The sequence below is a fragment of the Octodon degus genome, unplaced genomic scaffold (genome assembly GCF_000260255.1).
Source record: "Octodon degus isolate 3935 unplaced genomic scaffold, OctDeg1.0 scaffold00307, whole genome shotgun sequence".
NCBI classification, from domain to species: domain Eukaryota; kingdom Metazoa; phylum Chordata; class Mammalia; order Rodentia; family Octodontidae; genus Octodon; species Octodon degus.
In genome coordinates, this window is record NW_004524883.1 from 662,695 (window position 1) to 678,074 (window position 15,380).

Below are 15,380 nucleotides of genomic sequence, written 5' to 3' on the forward strand. Positions count from 1 at the left end.
ACAGACAGACAGACAGACAGACGGACAGACAGCGAGCAGAATCAATCTGGTGAGTTCTACATCAAGCAACCTGAACTTCAGTCTCATTCTTTTCTCTCTAGTTCAGCAGATCATCATCATTCATTCTTAAAAACTTTAACTTTCAACATAGCCTAGAACTTTACTCTACCTGAGTATAGGATCAAAATTTCTGCCCCAAGTCTCAGCCTTACGTTCAAAGAGAAAGCTGAAACAGAGAGGATCTCAGTCCAGAGTCAGGATCCTGAGAAAAGGCCAGAGGCACTTACTCTGTCTCCTTCTGCAGGGCCGCCAGGACCAGGGACTTGACGCTGGAAGACAGGTGGCAGGAGTTTGGTGCCCCACCTCCCTAAGGGACCCCTCCATCCCGTCCCACCCCGCGCCCAGCCCACCTCTCCCTCTGCTCCAGTGCCAGGCGTCGCCAGCGAGTGCTCACTCTTCTGCGGGTCAGCACAGCTGCGAACTGCCGGATCTAGGACACACAGACAGGCAAGTTACAGCCGGGGCAGGAAGATGCTGAACGAATCGCTAGGGGCGGGAGCTGCGCTGGACCACTACAGTAGGAAGCTCTAAGGGAAGGGGCAAAGGTCTCACCTGTGGGTTAGTCGCAGAGGCCAGCAGGTCGCAAAGTGCAGGCAAGGCTGAGGGATCACGAAGAGCGATCCGTAGCTGTTCGGTGGCCTAAGGGGTTTGGGGGGACGGTCAGAGTCGGGCCTTTCCAGCAGCCTCCCATTCGCCCTAGCCAGGTCCCGTCTGCCGCATACCCTGCGGATGCGCTCAGTGTCCGGCAACAACAGTTCTCGCAGGATCGCCTCCAGGCCGGGGGGCTCCATGGCAGCGGCTGAGCCGCCGCTACCCAGCCGGGAGGGGAGGGGTGGCACGTGGAGACGCCTGAGTCTACTTCCGGCGGAAAGGGCGTTACTCCACGCCCCCTGTCACCTTGGTGATTCAAGTCACTTCCTACAGAGACCTGTGGCTCTGCAGTTTCGGCTTCCGTTAGGCTGAGCACCGGCTGGAAAGTGGAAACAGGACTTTGAAATGTGCGTTCCTCCTGCCGAAAGTTCCCGGGCTCCTCGAGTTTAGTGTTCAGAGGTGGACTTAATATTCCAGGGAATCGTGTTCCTAACAGCAGGCCTCGAGCTTCTATAGCAGACCAAAACTTCCAACTACACGATCCTTTTTCTTAATAAATTTTATTTTGATAATTGTAAAAAGAAAAATCAGGACCAAAAACTAAAGGCAACTTAAAAAGTTCAAATATATACTCCTTATATAATAGAGATTCATAATTTCCAGGCCTTCTGTGGGGAAAGGAGGCCCAAAGGGAGAGGGGACAGGCAACAATGCAATCACACATTTCAGTCACCCAGTCAGGAGAGACTGTCAAGAGCTGTCTCTGGGGACATGAAAGGTACAGAAGAGCAATAGTTCTGCCACCCAGAACTCAGTCCATCTTGAGGTTAACATAGATATACCGGATGAACTTTAGGGAAGAAAAAAACGAAATGGTGCCCAGCATGAGGAAGAAGACATAACCGGTGAGTAAAGAGTAGCCAAAGAACTCTACTGTCTGTACTGCTCCTGACATGTTGGAGCGCCTAGCATAATAGAAAACTGAGTAGAGGAAGATGAAGAGGCCGGTGGAGCCGACACTCAGCACAGATCGCCACCACCAGCGGTAATCCTCTCCAGACAACTGGAAGTAGGTGAGTGCAATGGAGATACAAGCTCCCACGCTTAGTAGAATAGCAAAAACAAAGAAGAGGATGCCATATAAAGTATACTGTTCTCGACCCCAGACTGTAGCAAAGATGTAGTACAGCTCCACAGAGATGGCACTGTGAAGAGAAGAGATGATACACAGGGTTAAAAGGCTGAGTGCTTTACTCACCGTGAGCCCAACCCAAAACCTCCCATGTTTCTGGCCACTGTGAAATGTGAATTCACTCTTCTCTGTCCCAAATTTCCCTGCTTCATGGATATTCTTGTCTATGATGAGCTGTTCTTATTTCATAAACATCTTCTTACAGATCAAAAATAAGGATCATATTTATCTTACTTCCTCCTGCATGCCTGACACAAAGCAATAGTGGGCATATTGAATGAGTGATCAAATGGGCTTTAAACCTCACCAGATGCCTGTAAATACATACTAAACACAAACCTGGACCTAGTTTCTGCTTGTTGCTTACAGGCATCCTGTGGGGCTTAAAGCCCATTTGATCACTTATTCATCAAGTAGGAGAGCTTTATACATGAGATACTGTCCTATATGAACTGACTGAAGTTCAGCCCTGTCTGGGTATGGTTAAATCATTTAATGAACTCTTAATGGTACAGCCAAACCAGAGTTTATCACTGGTTTATGGTAATGGGTAAGTGGGAAAAGGAAAAGTCAAAGTCAAGAACCTGAGTATGATGGCCATGGAATAAAGGGAGGATACCTGAAAGGTAGGAAGCCTCCAACAGTCATGTGGATGACAGTAGATTTGTACCAAGGCTGGGGTGGGATCTCCCGGGCGATGTTCTTGGTGCGACAAGGTGCATCAAAAGGATTAGCATTGTTCTTCCCAAAGATGCCTCCAATGACAGTGAGAGGAAATCCTACCAGCAGCCAAACAGTCAGAAGCAGCAGGATGGTGGTAGCTGGCAGAGCCTGTGTTGAGCCATTAGCCCAGTGCACCGAGTTCACCACACTCCACGTCAAGAAGAAAGGCACTGCAGGGACGACCCCCAGAGGGAGGGTCAGCACTAGGAACAACATCCCTGGGGCACTTACTCAGCCTGGACCTAAGGGGCAGGAATGTGAAGCAGTCTGCCACTTCAATAGCCACCTGTGTTCCTAGACATCCATAAAAGCTATTGCTTTCACCTCCACCCTTTGAAATCCCATTGTTCCTAAATCTTGTTGGTACTCTTCCTGACCCAGTGTCATCAAGGTAGTTGTTGCTCTATCATGATCTGGGAGACACAAGTCCATTGGTGATTCCTTTGAATGAATGCCGTTTTTGGAAATCCCTGTTTCAGATATAAATGTAATGTCATATAAACTATACACTTGAAATTAAGAACAAGTAGGAATCATAATGCAGATTACTACTGCCTTTTTTAAACTGTGCGTATGTGGGGTTTTTTTTTTTTTTTTGTTTTTTTTTTTGTTTTTTTTTTTTTTTTGGTTTTTGAGCTAGGTCTGTGTAGTTCATGTTGTCCTTTAAGTCACTGTGTAGATCACACTGGCCTCTAACTCATATGGCAACCCTCCTGTCTCAGCCTCTGGAGTGCTGGGATTACAGGTGTGCCTATCTTCAAAATAAGAGGGAATAGAAAAAAATAAATTCAAGAATGTTATTTAAGTATAATTATAGGCCTTAGATTTAGACTGCTTAGTTCTGAAACATGGTCCACTACTTTTTAGAAGTATAGGTGAGTTATTTACTTAGGCTAGAGTTCAGTTTCATCTGTCCAATGGGGATGTTACCATCTACTTCATTATTTTGAGGATTTAATGAGATGTCAGGTGCTTAACACAATGCCTAAAATGTTTTAAGGGCATAACATTTTTTATACAAAAGAAATCTTTCTTTTCTTTCCCCTTTCATCCTTTCTCTTCCTTCTCTTTTTGGTCTTTATTCTTCTCTTAAAATCTCACTGATTTTGTTCCAGTTTTGATTATGTTTTTAGTTTTTTGTGGGTTTTTTTTTTTTTTTTTTGAAACAGGTCTCACTGTATAGTCTAGACTGACCTTGAACTCATTATGTAGCCCACACTGACCTTGAGTTTTCTGCAATCTTCCTACCTCAGTCTCCTGAGTCCTGAGATCACAGGAATGTGTGACCATACCTGGCAGGTGTTCTTAGTTTTTGTTTTTTTCCATTTATGTATTTGGTACAGGGTCTCACTACACAGCTTGGACTAGTAGTAATCCTCCTGTTTTTCAGCCTCCCGCGGGAACGCTGTGATTATAGGCATGCACCATCACACTCAGACATGATCTAGGGCTCAGCATGCCCGAAGGGTGGGGCTGGCCCAGCTTGGGGGGCTAGGGATCAAACTCTGTTCCCTGTGCTTGCCAAAGCAGCACTTAGTCCACTGAGCTATCTCGCCGGTCCAAGGTGTTCTTAGTGCTTAAGTCCAAGCAGACTCACAGGGAAGGGGAACTCCTCACCAGAGAACAGACTGGTTGTGAGAATGATGTTCCACACCCAACGCTCGCCTCCAATCTGCCGGTAGAAGTGGCTGGACACGTAGCCAGAGATGCAGCAAGTCAGGGCATAAGACAAGATGGCTGCTGAATTAATGGCTCCATGGCGGTGTACATTGAACATGCCCAGCAGTGCCATGATTATGATCCCTATAAGGTGGTAGTAGAAAGCCTGTGTTAGGTCTCACCTCTCCCTCTCCTTGCAATTTCAGTAGAATCAGCACTCCCCTTCTCCCAGACCCAGGGCCTCCAGCAAAACAATCTAGCCCAGATCTGCTGTCTTGAAAATCCACAATAAAATACACAATTCATCACTAAAGTCACTCCAATCCCTAGGGTCTACACCTCACCTTGGATAAAATATCCATAGACTTTACCTTTTCTTTTTCCTTTTTTTTTTCTTTTTCCTTTTAGTCTTTTATTAATTTATTTTAGTTTTTTGACACAGGGTCAGCTATTTCTTCAGACTGGCCTTGGAGCCAGGCTGGGCTCAAACTCATGGTAACCTTTTACTTTTGCCTCCCAAGTACTACAATTACAGGTGTGTGCTATTGCACTCAGCATTTTTAAAAAGAAACTAAAAAAAAAAAAAAAATTGGGACAGGGTCTAAGCCACTGAATTGCCCAGGTAAGGCTCAAACATGTGGTCCTCTCCCCAGGGCCTGAGGGCTAGGATTACAGGAATGTACCACCAAACTTAGCAGCACAGACCTAACAAGCTACCTACCCCTTGAAAGAAATCCCAAATTCTTATCACCTCACCAGTGCCAAGGGCCAGAAACTGGGCACCCACGCCAAGCACAGCACAAAGCAGACCACGGTATGGAGGGAAGCGGAACACATCTGTGTGGATAATTTTCCAGCCATTGTCACCCTGGTCAAAGTCATCACCAGAGCCTCCAGAGGTAGTCTCCTCATCCAAGTTGTACCGAGCCAAGTCATTCCGAAGCACACGCATTAGAATGACAGCTACAAAACCCACCAGTAAAAACACGAGCACCATGGAGTTGATAATGGACAACCAGTGGATTTCCAATGTTCTGGGAAAGAAACCACCGTCATCACCACGGCGTCTGTCACTCCGATGTTCTACTGAAGTCTCAGACCAACGCACACTATAAGTGTGGGTAAGGCCTAGGAACTCATCAGATCGTAACCCATCCAAGCTGTGGGGCTTGACATCTCGTACTGAAACATTGGCAAATATAATTCGATCTCCATGGAATTCTAGGTGGAAGTCCAAATGAGTCCAGAGTCCTATCTTGTGGCTGTGTGGCAGGAAGCCACTCTCTTCCATGTAGCCCACAAAACCACGGATTGGCAAGTCGTCTACCACAAATTCAAAGTAATACAGTTCCTCAATTGCCTGGCGTAGCTGCTCGACCTATAAAAACAAGTCAGAAGTCAGTCATACAAAGCCTCCTTGGGGCTGGGTTTACAGTAGGTTATCTCAACCTCAGCATTAGTGATATTTTGGGTTGGATAATTCTTTGTTGTACACAGGCACTGTCTCATGTACTGTAGGATGTAGCATCCCTGACCTCTACCCACTACATGCTGGTAGTATCCCTGAAGTATGACAAAGAACATGTCCCCAGATATTGGCAAATGTCCTTTGGGGTACAAAACTATCCCATTTAGCACTGGGCTAGACCCTAGTACACATAAAAGACCCCAGACCCCATAAAAGAGCAAGTATGACAGTAGAAAATAGGAGAGAAGCAGGTGTAATAAAGACTGGAACACACTAAATGCCAGGATTTGTTAAAGAAAAAAAAAAAAAGACAAAATAGGTTTGGTAGAGACAACTGAAATAGTATTAAGAGATAACTACATAAGGAAAGAGAACTATGCAATGATAGTTGGAAACTTTCTGCCAATACAGAAGCTCACAGCAAGGAACCCTGAGTTCTAATGATAATCAGTTTGTGCAATTCACTATGTAATTGTTAAAAAGTCACTTCTGGGCCCTGGAGGTGGCTCCTATGCAATTGTTAAAAAGTCACTTCTGGGCCCGGGAGGTGGCTCAGTAGAATAAGCGCTTCCCTGGTAAGCGCAAGGCCCAGAGTTCAATCCCCAGTTCAGCCAAAAAATAAAAAAAATAAAAAGTCACTTCTGAGCAAGAATATGTCTTAGTCAACTGAATGAGGATCATATCTGCTGTGTCTGCTACACGGTGTATTTGGAGCCAAGTCAGATGATTTTTCATAAAAGCACCTTGAAGCATAAATGCAAGGCATTGTTAGTCCCTGGGAAGAAGGGTTAAGTGATAACCAAATGGAGAGGCTGACCTGTGCAGAACTGAGCTGCATGTGGCACAGAACTCTCTTCTCTACATTCTCCCGAAAGCGGATCACGTACAAAGACTCAGCCATTCGGTCCCCATCCAACACTTCACCCAGGGTAAGGCTCTTGTGACGAATCTTCTCAGGGCAACACACTGGAAGCTGATAGTAGTGGTAAGTTTCCTGAGGATTATGATAGGGTCCCACTTTGTTGACGTATAGAATGACAGGATCGCCGGTCTTGTAGTGTGTCACACCTTGCACCCCTGGCCCACGGTCTGTGCCCAGCAGCAGTATCAGGATTGGCAACCACTGGCAGCTCCAACTTCGAGGGTGCCTTAGGAGCGTCATCCTTGAGGCAGAAGAACCTGTTTGGGGGAATCCTGCAGTTACAGAAACTGGGAATCAACTCATGATTCCGGGGTCAGGACCCTCGAAGGGATGCCACTGGCTCCACCTCTATTAGCCTCCGGACCCTCCCCCCCCCATTCTCCCCCGCCACGTCTTTCTCCCTACAAAGGCCAGGTTCGACTTCTGCTCTGTAATCCTCCCGAACCTGCGCTTGCTCTTCCCGCAGCCCGTCCACCCCCGGCCTCATCTGTGTGCACACGCGCTAGCTTGTTTCTATGACAACGCCGGGCGAGGGCCCAGCTTCTGGGGTCTCTTTCCGTCACAGCTCTGGGGTCCTCACCCCAAGGGAATAGCTGGCCAAGGCGGGCACCACTGGCCTCGGCGGCCCCGTAGCTGCCCTCAGGCTCCTGCCGGGGTCTCCCCCAGAGCGGCACGGTGCAGCTGTATTGGATAGGTCCTGACGGCCGACCTCCACGGGGCTGTCCATGGCTGCGCCTGACTGCAGTGGCTATGGCCAGACCATAGTGGACGCCACCCTCAGCTCAGGCCAGTACTTTCCAGTGAGTTTTCTATAGGCAGAGGCCCAGTCAAGCTCCAGGAGCCCCAAGAGACTGGGCTTGCCGGTCCCCCACTGGGGGCCTCCTGGCGATTGAGAAAGCAGCCCAGGACACGTCTGTCTTACCACTTCCGCCCTCATCGGTGGGGACCTCAACCCGGCGGAAGCATTTTTTCCTGGAATTTAGAAGGGCCCTTGAAGTTTGGGCCTCGCGGAGGCTTCGCGGGCAGCTTCTCACGCAGGGGCCATCCTGAGGTCTGGCTGTGAGGCTGTAGACGCCCTGTCTGGATGAGAGTCGCCGCCCGGCCGCACGCATGTCTGCAGGGAAGGTGTGGGTCCGACGACCTCAAGCCGGGCAGAGGCCTGAGAGAGGTGCGGGCCGCGCGCCCAGTGGGCGCCCCGGGCGCAGCGTGTGTAGTGGAGCCAGTAAGGACTCGCTGCTGGCTGCTGAGGCGAACCCTAAAATGTGGCTCGTGCCCTGAAGAGGTGAGGCTTTATGCTCCTGTAAAAGGTTTTATGGCCTCAATTTCACTTTAGTTCTCCCACCTGTCACACAAACTTCCGTCGAAAGGACAAGTACGTAAATAAAAGTGTTTTTACTTGCTAGGAGTGGTAGTCCACGCCTATAAGCGCAGTTTCGCGGGAACCTGAGGCAGAATAGGTTTGGTGCCCCACCGGGCGTTTGGTGAGACCTTGTCACGAAATGGAAATGGCTAGGGGTATGGTTTAGTGCTAGGACCTTTGCCTCGCTAGCGCGAGGCCATGGGTTCAATCCCTAGAAACGGGTGGGGATGGGAAGGTACTTTTCCTGGTCTGAGGCTCCCGAGGCTTTTCAGGGAACGTTCAGAGCCAGGCATTAAGCACTTGGCAAGAGATTAGGTATGGAGGCTAGAAGAGATAGTGTCAGACCATAGTTACTGTTAATTGGAAATGAAGAATCTGACCACCTTTTTTCTGTGCTTTTTTGTTCCTGTGTCTCTGCGAATGTGCATAGCGTTCTGCGTTTTTTTTTGTTGTTGTTGTTTTTTTTTTTGCGGTACCGGAGATTGAACTTGGGACCCTGCGCTTGTCAGGCAAGAGCTTATTCTACTGAGCAATCTCCCCGGCCCTTGCGTTAATTTTGTATTGCAGATTATTTTGAAAAAGTTTACTTTTGTCTGTTTCAGTTGTTTAACAGTGTTAGAAATTTATTTGAAAATGCAGCGATGAAGCGGTATGGGAGAAACCAGTTGTGTAGAGTGAACCTGGGAAAAATAAGAGAAAAACATAAAAGCAAAAATAAAAATCGCGCTGTGTTTGGGCTACCACTCTGTCTCTTTAAACTGGATCTTCCCTCAGGGAAGATGTATCGAAATCAGAACTCCCAACAGTGACTTGCAGTTGGAAGTGACATATAAGGAAGCTTATTTGAAGTTCTCTACCAGAGGAAGGATTTCATAAAAATCACAAGTGATTTATGGCTTGAAAAATACTTTATTTACCTACTTCAGTGATTATGGCCCTTGTTTACTATTCTCCCCATAGACAGGTGAGCTTTCAGGAAGTAAGGGTTGAACTTTTTACACAATGATTTTCTCTTTCTTTCTCTCTGGATAAGGCCAACATTGTTTTCTTTTTTCTTTTTTTTTAGACAGGGTCTTACTGTATAGGTCAGGCTGCCCTTAAACTCACTATGTTAAAAAAAAAAAAAAAAAAAACTCGCTATGTAGCCCAGGTTGGCCACAAATGTGTAGCAATCCTGCCTCAGCCTCCTTGAAGGCTGGAATTGCAGGTGTAAGCCACCATGCCCAGCTCAATAATTTTTAAAAAAGAAAAGTAACATTGGATTTCCATAGTGTTTTAATGGACAACTTCCTGGTTTCTAAAGCCAGGAACTGTTATGGGAAAAACTGAATCAACGGTAACCAGGAGCTCAAGAAAAGAAAGGAAATTTTATTGACACTAACAGATCCCATTGGAGTAATCTCCAAAGTGTGAGGTAAGTGATTACAAAGAGCTTGTCTTTATAGAGTGGTTAACAGAAGTTATAAGAATGAGATAAGCTTTATTGAAGGTTATGGGTATCTTGTGCAGTGAGCATAGTTGTAGAAAGCAAAGTTGTTTTTAGCACATTCACAGAAGTTTCAATTTGATGACATGTGATTTAGCTGAGTTTAGTGGCAGAGAATCAAATGACTGCAGTTTCTGTCTTCCAATGTTTTGTTACACTTCCTTGGCAAAGGGCCCATCCTGTCACCTTGATTACTATGGCAGTCTTCTGGGTGAACACTTGGTCACAGTCTACTTGTTTGCTTTGAGACAGGGTCTCAGTTTGTAATGCAGGCTGGCCTGGAACTTGCAGTAATCCTCCTGCCTCAGCCTCCCAAGTGCTGGGATTGTAAGTGTCGCTACACACCCAGTCCACTTTGAAGTCCAATACTGCATTCAGATTGAAATCTGGATGTTCTCTAAAGCCTACAAGCCTCATAAATTAATCTTCCCCCTTAGACTGCCAGATCTACTATTGCCAATGTAACTTTTTTGAATATTGCAAATGAAAACTTTTCATGTAAGAAAAGTTTATAGAACATTTTCTATAAAGCCTCCCATTACATGTCTTTCCAGTTTTGTCTATAGTACTTAATAGCACTGAGATGTGCCAGGTAGTGTTTATTCTACTGAGCTATGGAGATCCAACTTGGGACCTTGTGCTTGCTAGGCAGGTGCTTATGCCACTAAGCTATCTTCCCAGTCCTAGTTTTACTTCTTGTCTTTATCCCTTATTAGCTGCTTCGCAAGGAGCATATAATTTGTTTTGATATTTTTAAGATCTAATGATGATTTTTAAAATCCACCTTCTTTGGAGAACTGGTTGAAACCTATACATAAGAGAGACTAGAATTGTCACCAGTCAATGCTGGATATAAGGGTAGGTTTCTGAGAGCCAAAGATGGTAAGAACAAGATGGCCTCCTTATTATACAACTGCTCATCTAATTATATTAGAAATATGGATTACTTAGTGAATTCCAGGCCAGTTGAACCACATTGTGAGACCCTTTTTCAGTTAAAAAACAAAACAACACAAAAGAAATATAGTGCTTTAAAATTAGGGGCTGGGGAGATGACTCAGTAGAATAAGCACTTGCCTGGCAAGTGCAAGGGCCTGAGTTCAATCCCCGGTTCTGGAAAAAAACAAAAACAAAAAACTCTAAAACTTTCCTGCTAACAGGGTCAGACTATCAAGTGAGAATTAATTACAACCTGTGGTATAATCTGTTCTTGTTCTGTTTTTGCAAACAGGACCTCATTGCCTGCCGAGGTCCTGAAGTACAAGTCCCTTTACCTTAACTCCTGAGTGCTGGGATTATAGACAAGTGCCACTGTGCCTGGCATCACCCCAGCATCTTAAGTCTAAAAACCCCTGACCTACATTTTTTTCATCAAACTTTTTCTTCTATTTGAGTCCCAAACCCCTCCTCCTGCACCCTTGGACAGTTGCCACTTCTTACCTGTGCAGTTTGGATTCTACATTTTGACCTTTTAGCCACATGCTTACATATATTCTTGCCCTTTCATTGTTTCATGGCACTGCTATGAAAATTCTCATTTTGGGTCAGATTATCCATGATTATGCAAGCACCAATATCCAAGATGCTAAGAGAACCTCAACACTATATCTTGGTTATGTTGTGCTTTCTTTTCCAACTTTACTTGGGCCCTGCATACTGCTTAGTGACTGCTCATTATCCAAACCATCTCCTTTGCCTCTCTATAACACATTCTTGGATTTTAGGATTTCTTTTCACTCTTTTTTTCTTTTTGAGTCAGGGTTTCACTAGGCAGTTTAGGCTGGTCTTGAACTCACTTTGTAACCCAGGCTGGCCTCACACTAATAATGATCCTCCTGCTTCAGCCTCCGGAAGTTCTGGGATAACAGGTGTGTGCCACCTCACCTAGATATGAACCATTCTTTTTCAGCTTGTGACTCCAACTCGCTCTATAGATGTAGCAGGTGCGCAATCAACATGAAGGGACAAGATCGATGGTGACATGTCACCACACTGCAGAACATTTCTCTAGTAATGAATGCTTTCCAAACTGCACTTCAGTCTCAAACTTTGTGACAACTGACAGATAGGGGGATTGTGAGGTGTATAGAATTTGAGACCTTGAGGAGTTCCATATCCAAGGAGAAGTAACCACAGCCAGTGGAGACAGATCTGCTCCTCTTATTTGCTCCCTCAAGTTTTTAGCAGAGGGCTAAGCCCAGCATCTCAGCCTTGTGTGACTACAGAGTCAGGTGTCTATAGAGACAAATTTCTTTTTGGTACCCTAGCTTTCTGTGGCTCAAGGGATTGTCCTCTTAGGACACAGAGGCTTCTGAGCAGCAGGGTACACTTCTGTTGACAAGCCTGACACCATGGGGAAAGGAGACAGCACAGAGGCAGCACCAAACACCACATCAAATCGCAGTGTCCTAGAGGAGTATAATTATAAGGTGGGCAAGGTCATTGGCACTGGCTCCTATGGCACTGTGTATGAGGCTTACCACACAAAGCAAAAGGTCATGGTGGCTATCAAGATCATCTCAAAGAAAAAGGCCTCTGAGGACTACCTTAACAAGTTCATGCCCCGGGAGTTACAGGTTAGTAGTGAGGACAGAGGGGCATTGGAGTTTATTACTGAGACACTTGAAGTTTCTTAGAATGGTATGGCTGGCCCTCAAACCAGAACTGGACATCTCACTAGACAGACAGGAAACTTCCCTGGTGTACTTCCAATCTGTTTCCCACAAAAACTCATCTCCAGCCCCCTAAAGTATAGAGGGTTTGGCCACAGGATCCTGCCCTTAGAAGTGGAGGGGTGGATTCTGAGAACATAATGGGGTAAGGATGCTGGAGGGCTAGGAGTAGAGCCAGGGTTCTCCTTTCCCAGGTTTGATGGTTGCCTCTTCTGGGGTCAGGTAATGAAAATCTTGCGGCACAAGTACCTCATCAGCTTCTATCAGGCCATTGAGACCACATCTCGAGTGTACATCATTTTGGAGCTGGCTCAGGGTGGTGACGTCCTTGAATGGATCCAGCGCTATGGGGCCTGCTCTGAGCCCCTTGCTGGCAAGTGGTTCTCCCAGATGACCCTGGGCATGGCCTACCTACACGGCAAGGGCATCGTGCACCGGTGAGGGCATGACCACCCAAACTGGGACCCTCGGGCTCTCAAGGGGGCTGTATACACATTTCCTATTTGCTGCCCTGTTTTCTTCTATCTCCCTGATCCACACAGAGGTGCATTATCTACTCTAGTTGAACCATCTGATCCTGAACACTTGTAAACACACACTTTATGCAGTGAACTCCTAGTGGTCCTCTAGCATCAAGATTCCCCTCACATTCTGTTTATAATTCCGTGGCTCCTTCAGTTGGGCAGTCATAATCCAAACTCTTATACTTTGCCTTTTCTTATCTCTAGCCTCTGATTCCTGGCCCTTCACTGCCTGGCCTCACAGTAAGCTTTCTCAGCCTGATCACCAACCTTTCTGCTACTGGCAGGGATTTAAAGTTGGAGAACCTGTTGCTGGACAAGCAGGAGAACGTAAAGATTTCAGACTTTGGCTTCTCCAAGATGGTGTCTTCTAACAAGACTGGCCATAGCAGCCCCTCTTACCAGCGCTCCAGCATCTTTTCTCAAGTCAGCCAGACTTACTGTGGTAGCTTTGCTTATTCCTGTCCAGAGATCTTGCGAGGCTTGCCCTACAACCCTTTCCTGTCTGACACCTGGAGCATGGGTGTCATCCTCTATACTCTAATGGTCGCTCATCTGCCCTTTGATGACACCAATCTCAAGAAGCTGCTGAGAGGGACTCAGAAGGAGGTCACTTTCCCACCTAACCATGCCATCTCCCAGGAGTGCAAGGTGCTGGCTCTGTGAGGAGGGTTGAGGCTTAGGGATGATCTGTGGAGGGGACTGAATACCAAACCTGGGCTCGCAGTCTGGGGGAAGGCTCTTCCCACAAAGAAGCCATCTCACACTCTAGTCCTTTTCCTGTTGGAATGGGAAGGGCTTACAGGGTCAATCTGAGTCATGCTTATAAACATATTTCAGCTTCTGTCCCTTCAGGTCAGAGCAGTTTATGCAAGGAGTGGCCTCCATGGGCTGCCTTCTTTTGCAGGGAGTGCCTGGCTCTCCCTGTAGCATAAATCCAGGCCTATAGGCCCTTTTACCCTAGTATTGAGATGGGTTGTCCTTCATTTTTAGGCCCAGTGCTCAGTGCCTGTGTGCCAGAACAAGAGCAAACTCAGTCAAGACCTCTTTCTCCTCTGCCCTAGAGTTTGATTCTCCAGATGCTGTGCCAAGCTGCCAAGCGTGCCACCATCCTGGACATCATCAAGGACCCCTGGGTGCTCAGATTTCAGGCTGAACCACCAACCCATGAGATCAAGCTGCTTGAGGTCATGTTCCAGCCTCCCAACACCACTAATGCACAACCATTGGAATGAGATGAAAGTGGTTGAGGCAAGGGCCTGAGGGGATCCAGACAGAGGGTTTGGGTTGACAAATCTTTTACACCAAAAATAAATCCAATTTTCATAGACTTTTATCAACTAGGGTCAAAGATGGGTTACTAAAGGGAATCTTAGTGGGAAAACTACACTCGGGTGGATTTTTGCTCTAAGCCTAGAACCAGGAATCTTGGCTGCTATTCATTTTATTTTAAGGTTTACAGTGCAGCTTGTGTGGTAGGGGTATGCAACACCTGAGTTTAGATTTTGCAAGCTCTGTTATTCTAAGTATGTACTTTCTCATTTTATATCCTTTGTTCTCTAATGTTCAAGGAGTGGGTGGGCAGACACCCTGGCTGTTGCATTTTGACTGTGGCTTTATTTGTACATAGTCCAAAGTGATGACATCAGTTGGTCTTTCACAAATGAATATTAGGGTATATTTAATACCCGGGTTCCTTCAGTGTCCTCCACTGCCATGTTAATCTCTGAAAATAATACCAGGGTGTTAAGGTCCTCCACTGCTACCCCATATGCAGAAGTGACTAGAAGTGATAGAAATCTAACCAAGCCTCTTAGTGGTAAATGTAATCAATAATGGTTTCTGGATAAAGGATGCCTATCTGCCTGGCCATTATTGTTTTCTGTCTATCCTTGAAAATATGCTTTGCAAAGGAAAATTGGGTGGTACATCATGAGCTGTCTTGACAGAAGCAGGACTAAAGGAGTACAGTAAGGCCGACTCAGAGATGGCTCCAGACACAGAATGAGGGCCAGTTCCTCAACCTTAGTGACAGGAAACTGTAAAACCAATTTGAAAGATGAAACAGTGTATCCTCTGAGCAGGGTTGAAATACTGCAAAATCCATTTGTTAACAATGTTCCAGCTGTTTCATTACATTATTATTGTGCTTAAAACAAGGCTCAAAGAACCAGTGGAAGGAGAAACTAAAAATTTATTTTATTTAATGTGTTTAGTACAGGGTCTCACTACACAGATCTGACTCATCCTGATCCTTCTATCTTCAGCCTCTCAAACAATGGGATTACAGGCACATGCCACCAAGCCCAGTCTCAGTTGCCCTCTTAGCAGGCCTGGGGGTAGGGCTGGTATGGCACACTGGGGATCAAACCCCAGTCTCTGTGCCTGCCTAAGCAGGCACTTTCCTTCGCTAAGCTATCTGGCCAGCCCCTCAAAATTTATTTATTTATTTATTTATTGCAGAACTGGGATTGAACTCAGGCCCTTGCACTTGCCAGGCAAGCTCTTATTCAACTGAGCTATCTCCCTGGCCTCAAAAATTTAAAAATTAAAAGAAAGAAGAACAAGAACCAGTTGAAGAGTCTTAGGGGTGGAGAAAGCAGTACAGATGTGGGATCCACCTATCCAATTTGATGGGGAAGAAGGCACTGTAACAGGTGTCACAGAGAAGGGCACTCAGCAGAGCCTTCTATAGCAGGACCGTTCTAACTTGCTAGTTCTGCTAG

General features: G+C 46.2%; 3 protein-coding genes across 12 annotated transcripts in view; 1 reads left to right on the forward strand and 2 right to left on the reverse strand.

Annotated features, from left to right (window-relative positions):
• Positions 1 to 1,117, reverse strand: part of Ipo4 (importin 4) — an 8,839-nt gene extending 7,722 nt beyond the window's left edge. The window contains exons 1-4 of one of the 3 annotated variants that reach the window (XM_023707716.1): positions 783 to 1,117; positions 613 to 699; positions 411 to 490; positions 288 to 329 (exon numbers count right to left, since the gene is read on the reverse strand). In XM_023707716.1, the coding sequence (XP_023563484.1) occupies positions 288 to 329; positions 411 to 490; positions 613 to 699; positions 783 to 851 (278 nt within the window). In that variant the 5' untranslated portion in view covers positions 852 to 1,117. The remainder of the gene's footprint in view (positions 1 to 287; positions 330 to 410; positions 491 to 612; positions 700 to 782) is intronic. The other 2 variants (XM_023707718.1, XM_023707717.1) reach the window with 2 other exon arrangements.
• A 73-nt stretch (positions 1,118 to 1,190) lies between these two features.
• Tm9sf1 (transmembrane 9 superfamily member 1) lies at positions 1,191 to 7,318 on the reverse strand. 2 transcript variants are annotated; one of them, XM_004647461.3, is made up of 6 exons: positions 7,196 to 7,318; positions 6,511 to 6,872; positions 4,982 to 5,603; positions 4,184 to 4,369; positions 2,463 to 2,736; positions 1,191 to 1,856 (listed from the first exon to the last, which is right to left on the reverse strand). In XM_004647461.3, the coding sequence occupies exons 2-6, from the start codon at positions 6,853 to 6,855 to the stop codon at positions 1,463 to 1,465; spliced, it is 1,821 nt and encodes a 606-aa protein (XP_004647518.1). In that variant the 5' UTR covers positions 6,856 to 6,872; positions 7,196 to 7,318; the 3' UTR covers positions 1,191 to 1,462. The 2 variants fall into 2 exon arrangements, with proteins under 2 accessions (XP_004647518.1, XP_023563487.1); XM_023707719.1 differs by having other exon boundaries at positions 6,511 to 6,887.
• A 232-nt stretch (positions 7,319 to 7,550) lies between these two features.
• Positions 7,551 to 14,524, forward strand: Tssk4 (testis specific serine kinase 4). 7 transcript variants are annotated; one of them, XM_023707703.1, is made up of 5 exons: positions 7,806 to 7,897; positions 11,371 to 12,037; positions 12,356 to 12,570; positions 12,942 to 13,305; positions 13,719 to 14,524. In XM_023707703.1, exons 2-5 carry the CDS (start codon positions 11,813 to 11,815, stop codon positions 13,887 to 13,889), a joined length of 975 nt encoding a protein of 324 aa, XP_023563471.1. In that variant the 5' UTR covers positions 7,806 to 7,897; positions 11,371 to 11,812; the 3' UTR covers positions 13,890 to 14,524. The 7 variants fall into 7 exon arrangements, with proteins under 7 accessions (XP_023563473.1, XP_023563471.1, XP_023563475.1 ...); XM_023707707.1 differs by lacking the exon at positions 7,806 to 7,897 and having other exon boundaries at positions 11,279 to 12,037; positions 12,912 to 13,305; XM_004647463.2 differs by lacking the exon at positions 7,806 to 7,897 and having other exon boundaries at positions 11,279 to 12,037.
• Positions 14,525 to 15,380: the final 856 nt, after the last annotated feature.